Here is a 16,228-nt window from a genome sequence, read left to right as displayed (position 1 = left end):
CTGACAAGAACATGGGGTATTATTTCAGCTCTGGAGACATAACACCTTTGCTTTTGTGCTTATATGTTTTTCAACACCAAAATAAATCTTGCTGTGAAGTCATGAAGAGATTAGTGTTGCTTGACTGGTGTGGAAAATAATTTTCAGAAAGTATTGTAGCTAAGCCTGTGATCATCAGGACTATTTAAAGCAACAGTGTGCGAACTGCCGAGGGAGAATAATCTACAATGAGTACATGAGAGATATCAGCAGATGTTAGGTGTCATATTATTCAGCAGTTTGTTTTTTTTGTACACAAAACTGTGTGGAACCTTTTGCTGTATATATAATTAATTTGCACAAAGTATATTATTTATATATTTCATCATGTATAACCATCAGATTTCTTTATCTTCTCTTCCTCTCTCGCAGATCCCTCAGGTGAGCTACGCTTCTACAGCTCCAGAGCTGAGTGACAACACCCGCTACGACTTCTTTTCCCGTGTGGTGCCTCCAGACACATACCAGGCACAGGCGATGGTGGACATTGTTAAAGCTATGAACTGGAACTATGTCTCTACTGTCGCTTCAGAGGGAAACTATGGAGAAAGCGGGGTTGATGCATTTATTCAGAAGTCCCGAGAGGACGGTAAGTCCTTCTTTAAACATTTCCACAAGCATCCCCAGGTATTTAAAATTATGTTAAAGTGGTTCTCGTTTTTGAATCTCATTTTGTCAACCACCAAAAGTGTTTCTGTTTGAGTGAGAAAGAAATTCAGCCTCTGAAGTCTGAAATTTGAAACAGTATGATATTTAAAACTTTTTAAAAAACTGCTGACTTTAAAGATTGACTTTAAACATGATCATTTTCACACAGAAGCTGGTTTTGTTGCTGTTGCATTATTCTTTGTGTTGCGTGTTATTGAGAGATGTTCATAAAACAGGGTAAGGTTTGAACTGGTTATTTTGATTTCTTAAACTGAATGAATGCTGTCAAAAGGATCCGAAAATAGTTCTCAGACAGGATCAAGAGTCTGGCTTCAATTTTCTTGTTTTGGCTTTACCACTAACTAGCTGACTATCTGAAGCAGAGATGGCTAATGCTGTAAATTTGAACTATTTCAGTGAAATCTGCGTTTGCAACTGTTATCTCCATGGAATAATATGAGCTACACAGGTGTGCAGTCGAAGCACTGAGGGAATTAATTTTGATTATCAAATTATGAGACGGCTCAACAGTGTGGCAGTGAACCTGCAGAGCTAGCCTGAGGCATCATAAGGAGAAAGCACTGCGCAGTGCTGGGAATACAGTCAGTTTGGTGCAGCAAGCTGCCGGTACACAGTCAGCCTGACCCCTGAACTTCTTCTGTAGCAGAATGTAATCACTACAGACATGTCCAGTACTCTCTGTGCCACTGCGTCCATTCAGTTTCTGCCAGATTCAAGCTGCTGCCTATCATCAGTCTTCCTGGAAAGGCACCGGCAGCAGAGCCCCCTGTGTGTCCGGCTCAGCTACCTCATTGAACAGTCCACACAAAGGGGGAATCAAAGCCCCACAGGGAGATTTAAACTTTTCCTCTTCTTTTTTGGAAAATAATGTTTTTTCCCCACATGCTTTCAATTATGTGTTTAATACTACTTAATACTGACCTTGCACACACTGTATCAGCTTAAAAAAACATATCATATCTTTTAAAATCCCAGACTACACATAAAAAGAGGCAATGAGTTCTGAAGTCATGCCAAGAGTGGAATCATGCTCTAAATGAATAGAAAATGAATCTCAGAGAAATGTTCTTGCACATGATAATATGTTGAGCACAAGCTGGTGTAAATGATTAGCTTCAATGTGTTAACATAAAATAGGTTTTTCTAATATAGGAAAAAACTATTTTATAAATCTTTGGGATTCTGAGTTTATGATATGAAACATAACGAATGAAACCTGTAATTTATGTCATGTGAAATGAAATTTTGAATATACTAAGAGATACTTGATAATATACTGAAAGAATCTTAAGTAATCCGTGACCTATATTAATCTACATAATCAAAATGATAGCCTTCTGAAATCTTATTTTTTGTTTTTTGTTTTTTGTTTAATTTACACCATCTTGGTTTAACTGTAACACTTTTTATTAACAGCTGTCATATGAAAAACAATATAAACAGTCTTGAGGTTACTTTGCACTGTCTTGAGGAATCCATTTCCACTGTTGCCACATCTTCAGTGCTCAAGTGTAATCTTGTTTTGCATCATTCCTGAAGCACATTAACAAGTCTTTTAGGAATATTGGCACTTCAGCTGGAACCTGAACCACATGGTATGGGCAAGCATTCTGTTTCTCAGAGGGAACAGACAGGTTTATCAGCTAGCAGCCTATCAGAACTGTCATTCTGCTGCTTCAGGTTTCAATCGATATCTTTTAACTTTCATCGGTAGGATTGCTCTCAATCACTCTTTGTCGTAAAAACAGTTCAAACACCGAGGCAACTGGCTCATTTATCAAATGCACTACAATGATAGAAGACAGGCTATCACAGTGGAACAGACAATAGTCTAGAGCAATGATTGTTTTAAACAACTGTAATTAGTGATATTATGTTTATGTATTATATCAACATTTGCTTAGGCCTAAAGATTAACTAACCTGTTGCAAGGTTATATTCAAGTTGCGTTCAACTATCATTGTTCTATATATCCATGTATATGCACTGATGTAGATCTACAGTACCACTTGTGTTTAAAAAAAGAAGCGTTTATTCTTATACAAATGTGAATTCTTTGATTCTTAGTCTTGTGTACTTTGATGTCACAAACGTCACTGAGAGTAAAGACATGTCAAGAGAAAGAACATCTGCAACATCTGTCTTTGCAGACATTTTGTGCGGCATCCAAAAAAACCTTGTGTTACTGTTTTTGCTGAAGGAACTGAAGGGGGTGACTTTGGCTTTCATTTTTTTGAACACCTTCTCAAATTCAACTGTCACTTGATTTAACCACCCAAGAGACAGCGTGTGACAGAAACCATCAAGCACGCACACAAAATCAGTGTTTAAAGACAAGTACTGCTCTTTTCATTGACTCCAAATTATATATATATATATATATATACAGTGTTGGGAAGGTTACTTTTAAAATGTATTCCATTACAGAATACAGAATACATGGCCCAAAATGTATTCTGTAACTTATTCCGTTACGTTACTCAATGAGAGTAACGTATTCTGAATACTTTGGATTACTTAATATATTATCATGCTGTTTACAACTACATGAATGTACTATTGCTGTGATTTATTACTGTTACTGAAGGTCCGCGGCTCCGAACCATAGTAAAGGGACCTCTGGCTAATACGGTTGGTTCTGTGTCGGGCTCGTAGCCGAAAACTAGCTTTACTTTGTTGTCTGGGTCACTTTGCTAGCGAGAGACAGAGAGAGGCGTTGAAAGGCTGCTCCAAAGGAACTTATTGTTTTTGAAGGAAAACACGAACACGGTGTACAGCCGAGTCTTAATAGCTTACTTACAACTGGGCTCAGGCACTCTTCTTGGCTGCAGTGGTTATTATTATATTTACATGCTTTCAGCTCCCGTTTTTGCTCGATGACAGCTCGTACTTTTCCTTTTCCTCCCTCCCTCGCTCACAGACACATAACGTGTATGGCAGTCCATTCTCCCTGCAGCACGGACTACACTGCCTATGATGCTACATTCTTTAGAGCTATACCTGTAGCATTCTGCCTATTAGCTTAGCACAACAACAACAGGCGCTCTCTCACCCAGGAAACACGCAGAGAGAGAACGTCACCCTGTAACCATGGCAACCGTAACGCTGCCACCTGGAACAACAGAACGTAGCTGTCAAACAAAACCCAAACAGTCCTGACCCGCCACAATATGAAACAGGGAAGTACCGCCGTGTAATCCATTTATTTCAACAAAGTAACTGTATTCTAAATACCACCTTTTTAAACGGTAACTGTAACGGAATACAGTTACTCATATTTTGTATTTTAAATACGTAACGGCGGTACATGTATTCCGTTACTCCCCAACACTGTATATATATATATATATATATATATATATATACATACATATGTATATGCATGAAAAGTCCTGTCAAGTCAGCCCATCTATACGCTTTAAATTGGACTGGAGCAAAACTTTTACATGTCGGCTTTTAAAGAATTGTTGAATCCAATCCTTTGGTCCAGTTCAGGTCTTTGAGTGATTATGTGAGCGAGACAGACAGAGGAGAAGCAGACAGCTCTGTCAAAATCAAATCCACAGGTATTTGGTTGCTAAATGGGTTCTGCAGTTGTCTGCTCACATAATAAAACAGCCAGATCACAACTGGCCAAATGTTCTGTCTCATTAAACAGCCAAAGGCCATACTGAGCAACAGTCTCCCCTGCCTAATGTCACCATGGCCCTTTGCTGTGCTGTTTTGTGTGGGGAAAATCAGCTTTTTTCTCTAACATTTTCCATGCTGAAGGAGGTTAAAAATAAAGTGTAGTTCTATTGAATAAAAACAAACCTATTCTTTTATTAGGCTTACACAATCACTAGATTCATAAAACTTCAATTACTAGAATTAGTTGTTTATTCTGTTAAAACAACAAAACCATCAGGTTTCATACATAAAATCTGAGTAGAATTGAAACTTATGCCCAGTACTACTTTTTCATTGAGAATATTGCTAATTATGATGTTGATGAGAATCAGGCAGTTGTGTTGACCCTCAAGCTGTATGACGTTAAGGTCCTCTTGTCAACACGCTCCAGATGCTGTTTCTGTGGTGTGGTTCAGACAGTTATATCTCTACTGAGTCCCGAGCAAGTTTCAGCCTCATAAATGGATATTTATAATTTTTCTCTAGCAGTACCCTGCTGTTTTATGATTCTGTTTAAGACTAGCTGGAGGACAACTGTAAAAAGTTCCACCATAATGCGACAAAAAGTAGTCCGGCCATTTATATATCTGCAGAGCTTTACTGTATGTTGTTTGCTTCCAAGCAAAATAGAAGTGAACGAATGCATTGCTGTTTGGTATTCAAAGGAGTGTAAGTCCTGGGATTACTTGTGTGTGTGTGTGTGTGTGTGTGTGTGTGTGTGTGTGTGTGTGTGTGTGTGTGTGTGTGTGTGTGTGTGTGTGTGTGTGTGTGTGTGTGTTGGGTGATTTGGCGGAGCTGGAAGCAGCGGCACACGTGTTAAAGTGTTGTGTTAGATGTTTGATAACACAAGGTCCTACTGTGAAATAATCGGGTACCATTGATCCAAGCTCACTGAACTTTCAAGAGGAAACTGAATTAAACTGATTTCACACAGCATTTGATCAGACTGGCTGGACTTATCAGAAAGGAAATAACCTTTACTGTTTCTGTGAAAGCAAGCATGAACTACAAGCGGGTGAGCACAATTAAGGGATCCTCAAGAATGGGCATGTATTTCACATAACCTTGGCCTTCTTTGTACAGTAAGATGAGAACTGAGTTGAGATGGGTTGAAATGCTTCTTGTGGTTCCAATAGCAGAGCGGTTAGGGTATATACCACATGTGTGCATATCCCTTTATTGATGGAACCACTGATCAAATACCTCCCTGGAGTCATTTGCTGTGTGTTATCCTGCTGGTCTCCCTCCCTCATTTCCTGTCACTATGCCACTAACAAAATAAAGACCAAATTCTAAAAGGTGCCTTAAAAACAGCTTCAAACGACAGCATCGTTTTAGTATTACTAGGCAAAATTTACAACTGAATTGAACAAAATTCAATTTCACAACAAACTTCAAACTGACTGTTCAGTTTCACATGAAATACCTAGACTTTCTTTATCAAGTATGAGTCTCCTATATTCAGTTTTAACAGCCTCTTTAGAGTTCTGCTTCTGTCGCAACAAATCAAAGAATAACACTCTGCCAATGCAGGGTAATACAGGTAAATGCATGCGATTGTTTACTACATGCCTAATAATGCTAATATACAAGAAGACCAATCCTTTCCAGATGGCCCAGAAGTCTGAAATCAAAGTGAAGATTATAGAATATACACAGCTGCTAATGCTAATGGGTTGTTTTTTTTAGTTTGCTATGTTTGTTTGTTTGTTTTTACTGTGTTAAAAAAGTCCCAGTAGCTTTTCCAGTAGTTTGCATTTATTGCATCTATTGCATACAGATCATCTATGCAGTCAAAACCATATTGCATACATATCAGCTCTCCTTTCAGCGTCTACTACTTCCAACATTTTTTTTCTTCAAAAAGGCATCATGAAGTCAATTTTTAACAACCACATAACACATTTGCAAATCCTTCTCTCACTTTGGTAATACAACCTCTAAACGAGAGGTGCATTTACTGCTCTATCATTCAAACATCATGAGTATTTCTATATCCTTTCTGGGGTCCAGGTAATTTCACTGTAAGATTCTTTGGGATGATTCATGTATAATTGTGAAAGTAATCAATAGAAAGTTTAAGATCTCTATTACAATTGCATTAAATGAGAAATAGTATTATTAGAGACCATGACTTTCTATTTTTCATAGGTAAGAATTGTAGATGCTAAAAACATGTTGGAACTTGTGAATTACTCCTTATTTTGTTTTGTGTTACATTGATGTGAAACCTTGTTAGTTACAGTAATGCAATTTCTGATTGAGCACACGAAATATGTTGACTTTATCAAGCTTCAGCTATGCTAGTCATTCTGTGATTATTTCATGCTTCTTAGAATAAAAATTAAAAACCATTACATAAATAAACCGCTATACAGTGTTGTCAATACTATTTATGCTAGGCAATCTGGTAATCAACTAAATTCATCGGCGATATAATATAATTATAATATAATTATAATATAATTATAATATAATTATAATATAATTTATAATTTGTAAATCTGCGTAAATAAATAAATAAATCTGGTAATACCTGAATATAACCTAAATAAAAACAACTGCCTATTTATGCAAGATAATTCATAATTTTATTTGGGGGTGGGGGGGTGTTATATTGGTTGGGTCTGATTACCCCCTAACCCCCCTGGAAATTACGCCCCTGACTAAATTGATGCTAGTCCAAAGAAATGAGAAGTGAGATCATGACCAAAATTATTGGGATTCATACACAGACGACATAAATATCTAATACAAATTTCATTGCACTCACTAAAATAGTTGTCAAGATTTTCCTACAAGTATCAACCACAATATAATAATAAATGTTAAGTATGGAGATTACCAGCGTGAGTGGGTTTCACTCCAATGATGACAGTGGATTTGTCCTAATCCACCCAATAGCTGTTGAAATATTTGTTGTTTACCAACCAACACATATTACTCTTCCTAGATTAACTGCACTAGGGGAAATAGTTCCTAAGCAGCTTCAAACTAGGCTACTTCCCTTCATGTAACCATGCCACTTCTTTAAAAGTTATGAAGAGCAAATTTTAGACCACGTTTGGTTAAAATCTCAAAGTTTAATTTTGAACAAAGAGTAACTCACAGTTTCTGCAAAGTAAGGCCACTCAGGAATTTGTTTAGTCATGCTGAAATACAATATATTCTGAAATGACAAATAATATAATAAAAGAAGAAGAAAGCTTTTGTTTTTTTTCACTACTTTATTTTCACTGTAAGGAGACACAGCAGAAGAAAGCTTCAGGCATAAAATATTAACGCTAGACTATTCAAATGTCACATGCAGGACCTGTTTGCATGAGCCTCCTAACTATGTCAGCCCCTGTTTATCATGTGGTCATGTCATCATCAGGACAGTTTGTCAAATGACAGCTTGTCAGGCAACCATTTCATCTGCTGTTGCTGGATTGTGACTGAAAACTTCCATCATTTCAGACACAGAGCTTTTTTCCAAAAGCTGTTTTCAGTTGGGCATATCCTTTCTCTCAAACTGCCTCTTGGGATTAAGGCTGGAGTGTCATTATGGAAAATGATTAAAAGAAAAGAGGGATAAAAGTACGGTGCCTTGTTATAGACACCATTGAAATGCAAGACCGTCCTTGATGCACAAGTCTTTGGTCCTTCACAAGATTTTGTTGTGTTTGTGATTCTGTCCGAAAAGCTGGTATTCCTCTAGTGTCCTTATTAGAGAGCGCAGGTCTTCTACAGTAATGGAAGGTGCAGTCTGTGTCAGTTTATTCTCACCTTGTGAAAAGAAGTGGCATTTTCTTTCAGTGGATATTGTATACCTATTTGTTGTATCCTTTATATAATCAAGTTTAGTGAGTATTATGGAATCAGACGGTCACAGTATTTGAAATGAAAGGTGATTATTTTGTTTTTCATCTGAAGCAAGCCTACAAGACGAAACCTTAAATGTCAGTATGACATCGTTTCTCCCCCCCATTTGGCAGGGGCTTTACTTTTCCTAAATTTGGACACTGACATTGCAATCTGCAATTAATTGAATGGATAGTATAAAATTATAATTAATCAGATTTCCTTGCGAATGACAGTTGAAGCAGAGGAAAAGGGCAGCAAATATAGGACGGTGCAGGATGACAGGGGGATTATGCAAATGTTAGAAATGAGAGTTGCCTACTGCACCCTTTGTCATGAGGGAAATGTCAAGAGGAGTGATTTGAATACTCATTAACCTGAAAAGCCGTGAGAAAATTATTGTCAGAAGAGTTTTTCAATAATATTGAAAATGTTTCAATAAACACAGGCTATTACTTACTAATGTAAATTCAACTTATGATTTTATGATACTATGGCCATGATTAAGCTATCACTATGACAAAGACAGAATACTATAGTCTGTTTAATGAATTGATTCTTATTAATACAGCTTTGTTTTGCTGTGATAGTAAGAATTACTAGAACGGGTAATCAATTCACAAAAACAGATGACAGCATTATGTAAATGTATAGCTTTGCATTATAAAGTGTACTATTCCAATTATACAATGTGTGAATGAAAGGAAGTCAGAAGACAGGAAGGAAGAGAAGACGCAAGGGAGGAACGTGTTCCTGCACCCCCGGTTTAACATGTCAAACACAGGAAATCCTTAAGAGGACTTAGACAGCTGCTCCTTCCACTTCAGGCCTTGTTAAGTTCTGATGAGTGCCATATTGGGCTTCCGAGGGTTAAAGAAAACGTTAGGGGATTTTTCTCGTAAACTGTGCATCCACCCATGTCCTTGATATTATACTTGAAACTCCAGCACTGTTCACCTACTGAAATTATTTAAACTACCTTATCAGCACTAAATGGCCAAAGACAACAAGACGTTTGAAATTAACATGGAAAATAACACAGAACCACATTCAAAGAACCATTCAAAAGCTACATTTAGATTTCAGGATTCATACATAAATCATGTTGAACAGATATAGAAATGAAGTTATCTAATTTCATTAAATTCATACAGTAACATTTTGATGGATTTCCAAATGCTTTTGACAATTTTAATTTAGTTACATTGTTATGCTGTTCTGTCTACTTAGCACTTCCCTATTTTCCACTGTTCATTACCTTGTTTGATTAGCACTTTGCACCACTTTGCAAATGGTTTCATGCCTTTACAGCTGTCACTACATTTTCAAAGGATGCTTTATGCTACTTTCAACCACCTGGAACTTGATTCCTCAGACTGAAAATCAATGAAGGGTTTTAGCTGCAGGTGCGCAGAGAGAGAACGATTGTCAAGACTTTGCCACTGATCTTGTATTTGCATAATGTGCTTTATCTCTATCATGTCACAGAGAATTGCCAACCCTGCATTGCAGAATATCTCAAACTTTCACTGATGCCACAAAACTCAATCTGTCGGTTCTCTTTATCGGGTTAAAGTTTCTCAGTTACAATATCTAATACTTTACTGGCACTGAAAAGTGAAGTTGTGCAATTCACAAAATTTTTCTGGACATGCATTTAAAAGTTTAGCAAGTTTGCATAATTGGCAAACGAACACATTTTGTGGATTTTATTAAAAATGAGTGAGTGAGTTAATAAAGAGATACCAATTGTTCATGGAGAAATTTAACATTTTCCACGTTGTGAAACTATAAAGATTTAGACCAATATGCCGATGCTAAAGCAAATTTAAAAAATGGGGTATACTTATCTGAGAATTGTTTATCACTGCATCACGGAGAAGGTGCAAGTCTTGGGCTGAAAAGTAAAGTAAAGCTGCTTAATTACAAAAAAGATGAGGTAGATGGGTCCTGCTGCAGTGTAGGGTATACTTTTGAACCATAACATACTTTAATAGTTCTGCACATTTCTGAAAGAAGCAAGGATATGTAGCATTTTCTGTCACTTGAAATATAATTCTGAAAATATTTGACTTGGCTTATGTACCAAACCAGAAGCAGATCTCTATTTATATCACTTTTCACTGATGTTCTCAGACTGAAATCTCTTACAAAAGAGCACTTTGCACTATTTATAAAAAGAGCTACAAAATATAATGCATTTACTCAAGGGTAGAAACCTGATTTGCTTTTAAGTAACAAATTCAAAGACACGTCTAAACCTACAGTACATCTGTGCTTTTTAATACTATCATGATACGTGTGTTGTATCCTCTTATCTTTTCTTGGGGAAAATAGAACTGCAAATGTAACATACTTTATCATGTAAAATTTTCTGTTAATGTGAATACTTAGTAATACTGAATATAAGGCTAACTCTTCAGGAAATAGGAGAGGAGCTTTTTATTCATTAGAAATCGTGTTTATTAGTAATTGTGTCTTGGAGAAAACTGTTAAAAACAAGCCGTGCTTTCTCATAGCCAAACCCTATACATACTCAGTCACATTTGACACAGAACAGTGTCAATGTATTGTCTAATAAGCAGTGTTGGGTAAGTTACTTTAAAATAGTAACTTAGTTACATTACTAGTTACTTCTATCAAAAGTAACTCAGTTACTTCAAGTTACTCGTTACTTTCAAAGTAACTAGTTACTAGGGAAAGTAACTTTGGTTTTACTCAGAATTCTCTTGTTAATGTGTTGCTTCCATAACTTTGCCAGTCTTCTAGCTTGCCTACTTGCCACAAGTGCACTGTGCCACCTACCAATAGAAAGGAAAAGATAATGTGCATATTTCCACGAGAGAAATCCCACGCCTGGACCATCATTGACCCCTGCCATGATTCTAGCCTACGTCACAGCGTCATGTGCGCCTTTTACATCCAACACAAAAACTGCAGTCGTGGTGCTTTTGATTGTACTCAGAACTCGGAAATTCTGCCTTCTGAATAGGAAGATGTAGGTAACACCAGACTGCAGATGAGCTGCATACAGGGCTGGACTGGGACAAAAAATCGGCCCAGGCGTTTTGACTAGAGACCGGCCTGCCATTATAGGAAAAATCATAAAGCCTTTGAATGAAAACAAACGCTGTTGTGACAGTGATGTACACTGTTTTGATGGTATATATGCATCAATCTATCAATCGTTTGTTGTAAGATTCAGATAATTATTTTTTAAAAGCTAGACATTTTAAATGAGAATAAGAAAGAAAAGTATTTATTTGTGCCCCCCTCTCCCTGTTAATGCCCTACCTGGCCCCCCTGGCAAAACTTTGCTAGATCCGCACCTGCACAGTTACCAGCTGTCAGCTACCTAAAAAAGGATCCTGGGGTTATCTGTCTCTCAGAAACAGTTCATAACTTCCCTTCAACTCATTTATGTCACCTAAAAGGTAAACCTGTTTCTCCATCACCTGTCCAGCTCTGATTATTCAGTATGGACATCTCCTGGTTTCATCTTCATGTTTCCCTCTCACCAGATAACCAAACCGATATCATGACAAGCAGCTTTACAGCTGTGGCTCCAGCAAACATCAGCTGATACTATAAATTAATATTAAATAAATTCTAACAACAGCTGATCAAGCTTAAACGTGCTGCTGTTGTTTAACGCGACATCGGCTGGTTTCCTCTTTCTGGCGCAAAGTGGGTGATAAACAAACAAGAGAGCCGATCAGCTGATCATTGATCAGTTTTCATGATTGAAGTAGAAACGGGAGAGGGAGGGGGGAGAATGAAAGAAGAAGAGGCAGCTGTGCAGCAAAGACACAGAATAACTCCAGCTTTGTGTCTTTTTCATTGTAGCTGAAGTCCGGGACAAACTGTTCCTTTTCACCTCAATAAGAAACGCGTAATATTTTCTCTGAATACCAGACGGGACGGTTGGCAACTCTAATAACTTATGAACAAAATAAAGTTCAACATCATTAACTTCATAGCACCCACCCAGCTGTATAGAAACTCCGTCATGCTAGCTAGTACGACCGCGGTAAAGTGAGCCGTCATTTGTGAGCCGCGGTCAAGCCAGCCGCCTCTTATCCGCCGCATAAATTTCCTTGCGCTTTTACACCAGTCTTTACGGTAGCGCCTTTTCGCTTTATATCCCGATTGAGAGCCTAGACCCGCGCACACGCGCGCACACATTACGATGGAACAGCCCAATACAGTCAATACAATTATGTCTATTACAAAAAATCATTAAAAATCATCCTTAGTAGTTGAGGTCCAACTTTCAACACATCCCTCCTCTGGGACACCTACTGTACCTGTGTGCCAAGTTTCATCCAGATTTACTGTAGAATTCCTCAGAAATTAAAGGAAACTTATATTCAATGCAATACAGTCAATACACTACAATTATGTCAAATTTCAAAAATTCATTAAAAATCATCCTTAGTAGTTGAGGTCCAACTTTCAACACATCCCTCCTCTGGGACACCTACTGTACCTGTGTGCCAAGTTTCATCCAGATTTACTGTAAAATTCCTCAGAAATTAAAGGACATTTATATTCAATGCAGTACAGTCAATACACTACAATTATGTACATTTCAAAAATTCATTAAAAATCATCCTTAGTAGTTGAGGTCCAACTTTCAACACATCCCTCCTCTGGGACACCTACTGTACCTGTGTGCCAAGTTTCATCCAGATTTACTGTAGAATTCCTCAGAAATTAAAGGACATTTATATTCAATGCAATACAGTCAATACACTACAATTATGTCAAATTTCAAAAATTCATTAAAAATCATCCTTAGTAGTTGAGGTCCAACTTTCAACACATCCCTCCTCTGGGACACCTACTGTACCTGTGTGCCAAGTTTCATCCAGATTTACTGTAGAATTCCTCAGAAATTAAAGGAAACTTATATTCAATGCAATACAGTCAATACACTACAATTATGTCAAATTTCAAAAATTCATTAAAAATCATCCTTAGTAGTTGAGGTCCAACTTTCAACACATCCCTCCTCTGGGACACCTACTGTACCTGTGTGCCAAGTTTCATCCAGATTTACTGTAGAATTCCTCAGAAATTAAAGGACATTTATATTCAATGCAATACAGTCAATACACTACAATTATGTCAAATTTCAAAAATTCATTAAAAATCATCCTTAGTAGTTGAGGTCCAACTTTCAACACATCCCTCCTCTGGGACATCTACTGTACCTGTGTGCCAAGTGTCATCCAGATTTACTGTAAAATTCCTCAGAAATTAAAGGACATTTATATTCAATGCAATACAGTCAATACACTACAATTATGTACATTTCAAAAATTCATTAAAAATCATCCTTAGTAGTTGAGGTTCAACTTTCAACAAATTCCTTCTCTGGGACACCTACTGTACCTGTGTGCCAAGGTTCATCCAGATTTACTGTAAAATTCCTCAGAAAATAAAGGACATTTATATTCAATGCAATACAGTCAATACACTACAATTATGTCAAATTTCAAAAATTCATTAAAAATCATCCTTAGTAGTTGAGGTCCAACTTTCAACACATCCCTCCTCTGGGACACGTACTGTACCTGTGTGCCAAGTTTCATCCAGATTTACTGTAAAATTCCTCAGAAATTAAAGGACATTTATATTCAATGCAATACAGTCAATACACTACAATTATGTACATTTCAAAAATTCATTAAAAATCATCCTTAGTAGTTGAGGTCCAACTTTCAACAGATTCCGTCTCTGGGAAGCCTACTGTACCTGTGTGCCAAGTTTCATCCAGATTTACTGTAGAATTCCTCAGAAATTAAAGGACATTTATATTCAATGCAATACAGTCAATACACTACAATTATGTCAAATTTCAAAAATTCATTAAAAATCATCCTTAGTAGTTGAGGTCCACCTTTCAACAGATTCCGTCTCTGGGACACCTACTGTACCTGTGTGCCAAGTTTCATCCAGATTTACTGTAGAATTCCTCAGAAATTAAAGGAAACTTATATTCAATGCAATACAGTCAATACACTACAATTATGTCAAATTTCAAAAATTCATTAAAAATCATCCTTAGTAGTTGAGGTCCAACTTTCAACCGATTCCTTCTCTGGGAAGCCTACTGTACCTGTGTCCCAAGTTTCATCCAGATTTACTGTCGAATTCCTCAGAAATGAAAGGAAACTTATATTCAATGCAATACAGTCAATACACTACAATTATGTCTATTACAAAAAATCATTAAAAATCATCCTTAGTAGTTGAGGTCCAACTTTCAACACATCCCTCCTCTGGGACACCTACTGTACCTGTGTGCCAAGTTTCATCCAGATTTACTGTAGAATTCCTCAGAAATTAAAGGAAACTTATATTCAATGCAATACAGTCAATACACTACAATTATGTCAAATTTCAAAATTCATTAAAAATCATCCTTAGTAGTTGAGGTCCAACTTTCAACAGATTCCTTCTCTGGGACACCTACTGTACCTGTGTGCCAAGGTTCATCCAGATTTACTGTAAAATTCCTCAGAAATTAAAGGAAACTTATATTCAATGCAATACAGTCAATACACTACAATTATGTCAAATTTCAAAAATTCATTAAAAATCATCCTTAGTAGTTGAGGTCCAACTTTCAACAGATTCCTTCTCTGGGAAGCCTACTGTACCTGTGTCCCAAGTTTCATCCAGATTTACTGTCGAATTCCTCAGAAATTAAAGGAAACTTATATTCAATGCAATACAGTCAATACACTACAATTATGTCTATTTCAAAAATTCATTAAAAATCATCCTTAGTAGTTGAGGTCCAACTTTCAACAGATTCCTTCTCTGGGACACCTACTGTACCTGTGTGCCAAGTTTCATCCAGATTTACTGTAAGATTCCTCAGAAATTAAAGGACATGTATATTGAATTCAATACACTTACTTAAATATTGCATCATATTCAAAAATTCATTAAAAATCATCCATAATAGTTGATGTCCAACTTTCAACACCGTCTTACTCTGGGCGACCTACGGTATCTCTGGGCCAAGTTACATCTCAATTCACTGTAATCTTTATCAAAAATTGAAAGAACAATTATATGTCAATGCTGGCTGTGTGCCTTTCAAAGTGACACTAAATAACAGAACTCAGGCACATCAGGGAATAATCCAAAAGGCGGATTTATTAAACAAAAACAACATACAAAATATCCCTAACCCATACTACATAACCTAAAAAGAAACAAAGGGACACTTAGAAGCACAAGAAAACAATACTATACTGAAAGGGCAAGAGACACAGCCCAAACATAATCCACAACTAAAACGCCAAAAGAACAAGTCATCCCACATAGCAGACGGGTGTTGCCTGGATCTGGTGTGAAGCCGGCACTGCTGGCTGACTTCTGGCATGGTAAGATGGCACTGTTTATGTGATGGCATGCTACATCTGGCCTGATTGGGTGAATGTGACATGTTGTATAGAGCACTTTGAGTAATATGGGTGAGTAAAAAGGCGCTATATAAGAATCAGTCCATTCACTGTCTGAACAGAGTTTTGTCATGACAGTTTATTTGATTGTCTTCACTGACTCGCTTTGAAATCCAGATTTTAATTTTGGAATATTAAGTGTACTTGTGGTTCCTATAGAATTTTAAGGTTGAACAGGAATCATCTCTCAGGCCTCTCTTCTGTGGATGCAGCTCACATCATTCTGTACAATACGATAATTTTTAATTCTACAACTGTTTATAACCTGCATATTTCACATTTGTGTATAGCTGTATATCTCATATTTCTGTATAGTTTTTTTAATTTCATATTCTGTATAGTTTTTCATGTTTATATCCTGTTCATAGCCTGTACATACTTATAGTTATAGCATATTCATAACATACCTTCATACCGTGTACATTATAACATACCATAATAGACCCATTTCTGTAATATACTTACATACCTATATTATTGCTAATATATATTGTAATATATCTATATCATGGCTAAAGCACTTCTTG

At 36.8% G+C, this 16,228-nt stretch overlaps 1 protein-coding gene across 2 annotated transcripts in view; it reads left to right on the top strand.

Annotated features, from left to right (window-relative positions):
- LOC146494465 (metabotropic glutamate receptor 4-like) overlaps window positions 1-16,228 on the top strand; it is a 214,981-nt gene that overhangs the window by 138,779 nt on the left and 59,974 nt on the right. Inside the window, exon 1 of one of the 2 annotated variants that reach the window (XM_085146100.1) lies at window positions 340-628. The exons of the other annotated variant lie outside the window; for it this stretch is intronic. Coding sequence (XP_085002226.1) covers window positions 367-628 — 262 coding nt within the window. The 5' untranslated portion in view covers window positions 340-366. Of the gene's footprint in view, window positions 1-339; window positions 629-16,228 lie in introns of those variants that run through there. 2 annotated transcript variants of the gene reach the window in all.

This window comes from Neolamprologus multifasciatus, chromosome 20 (assembly GCF_963576455.1).
Source record: "Neolamprologus multifasciatus chromosome 20, fNeoMul1.2, whole genome shotgun sequence".
NCBI lineage: Eukaryota > Metazoa > Chordata > Actinopteri > Cichliformes > Cichlidae > Neolamprologus > Neolamprologus multifasciatus.
Note: the sequence above shows the minus strand (reverse complement) of the source record. Positions and strands in the feature narration are given on the sequence as shown.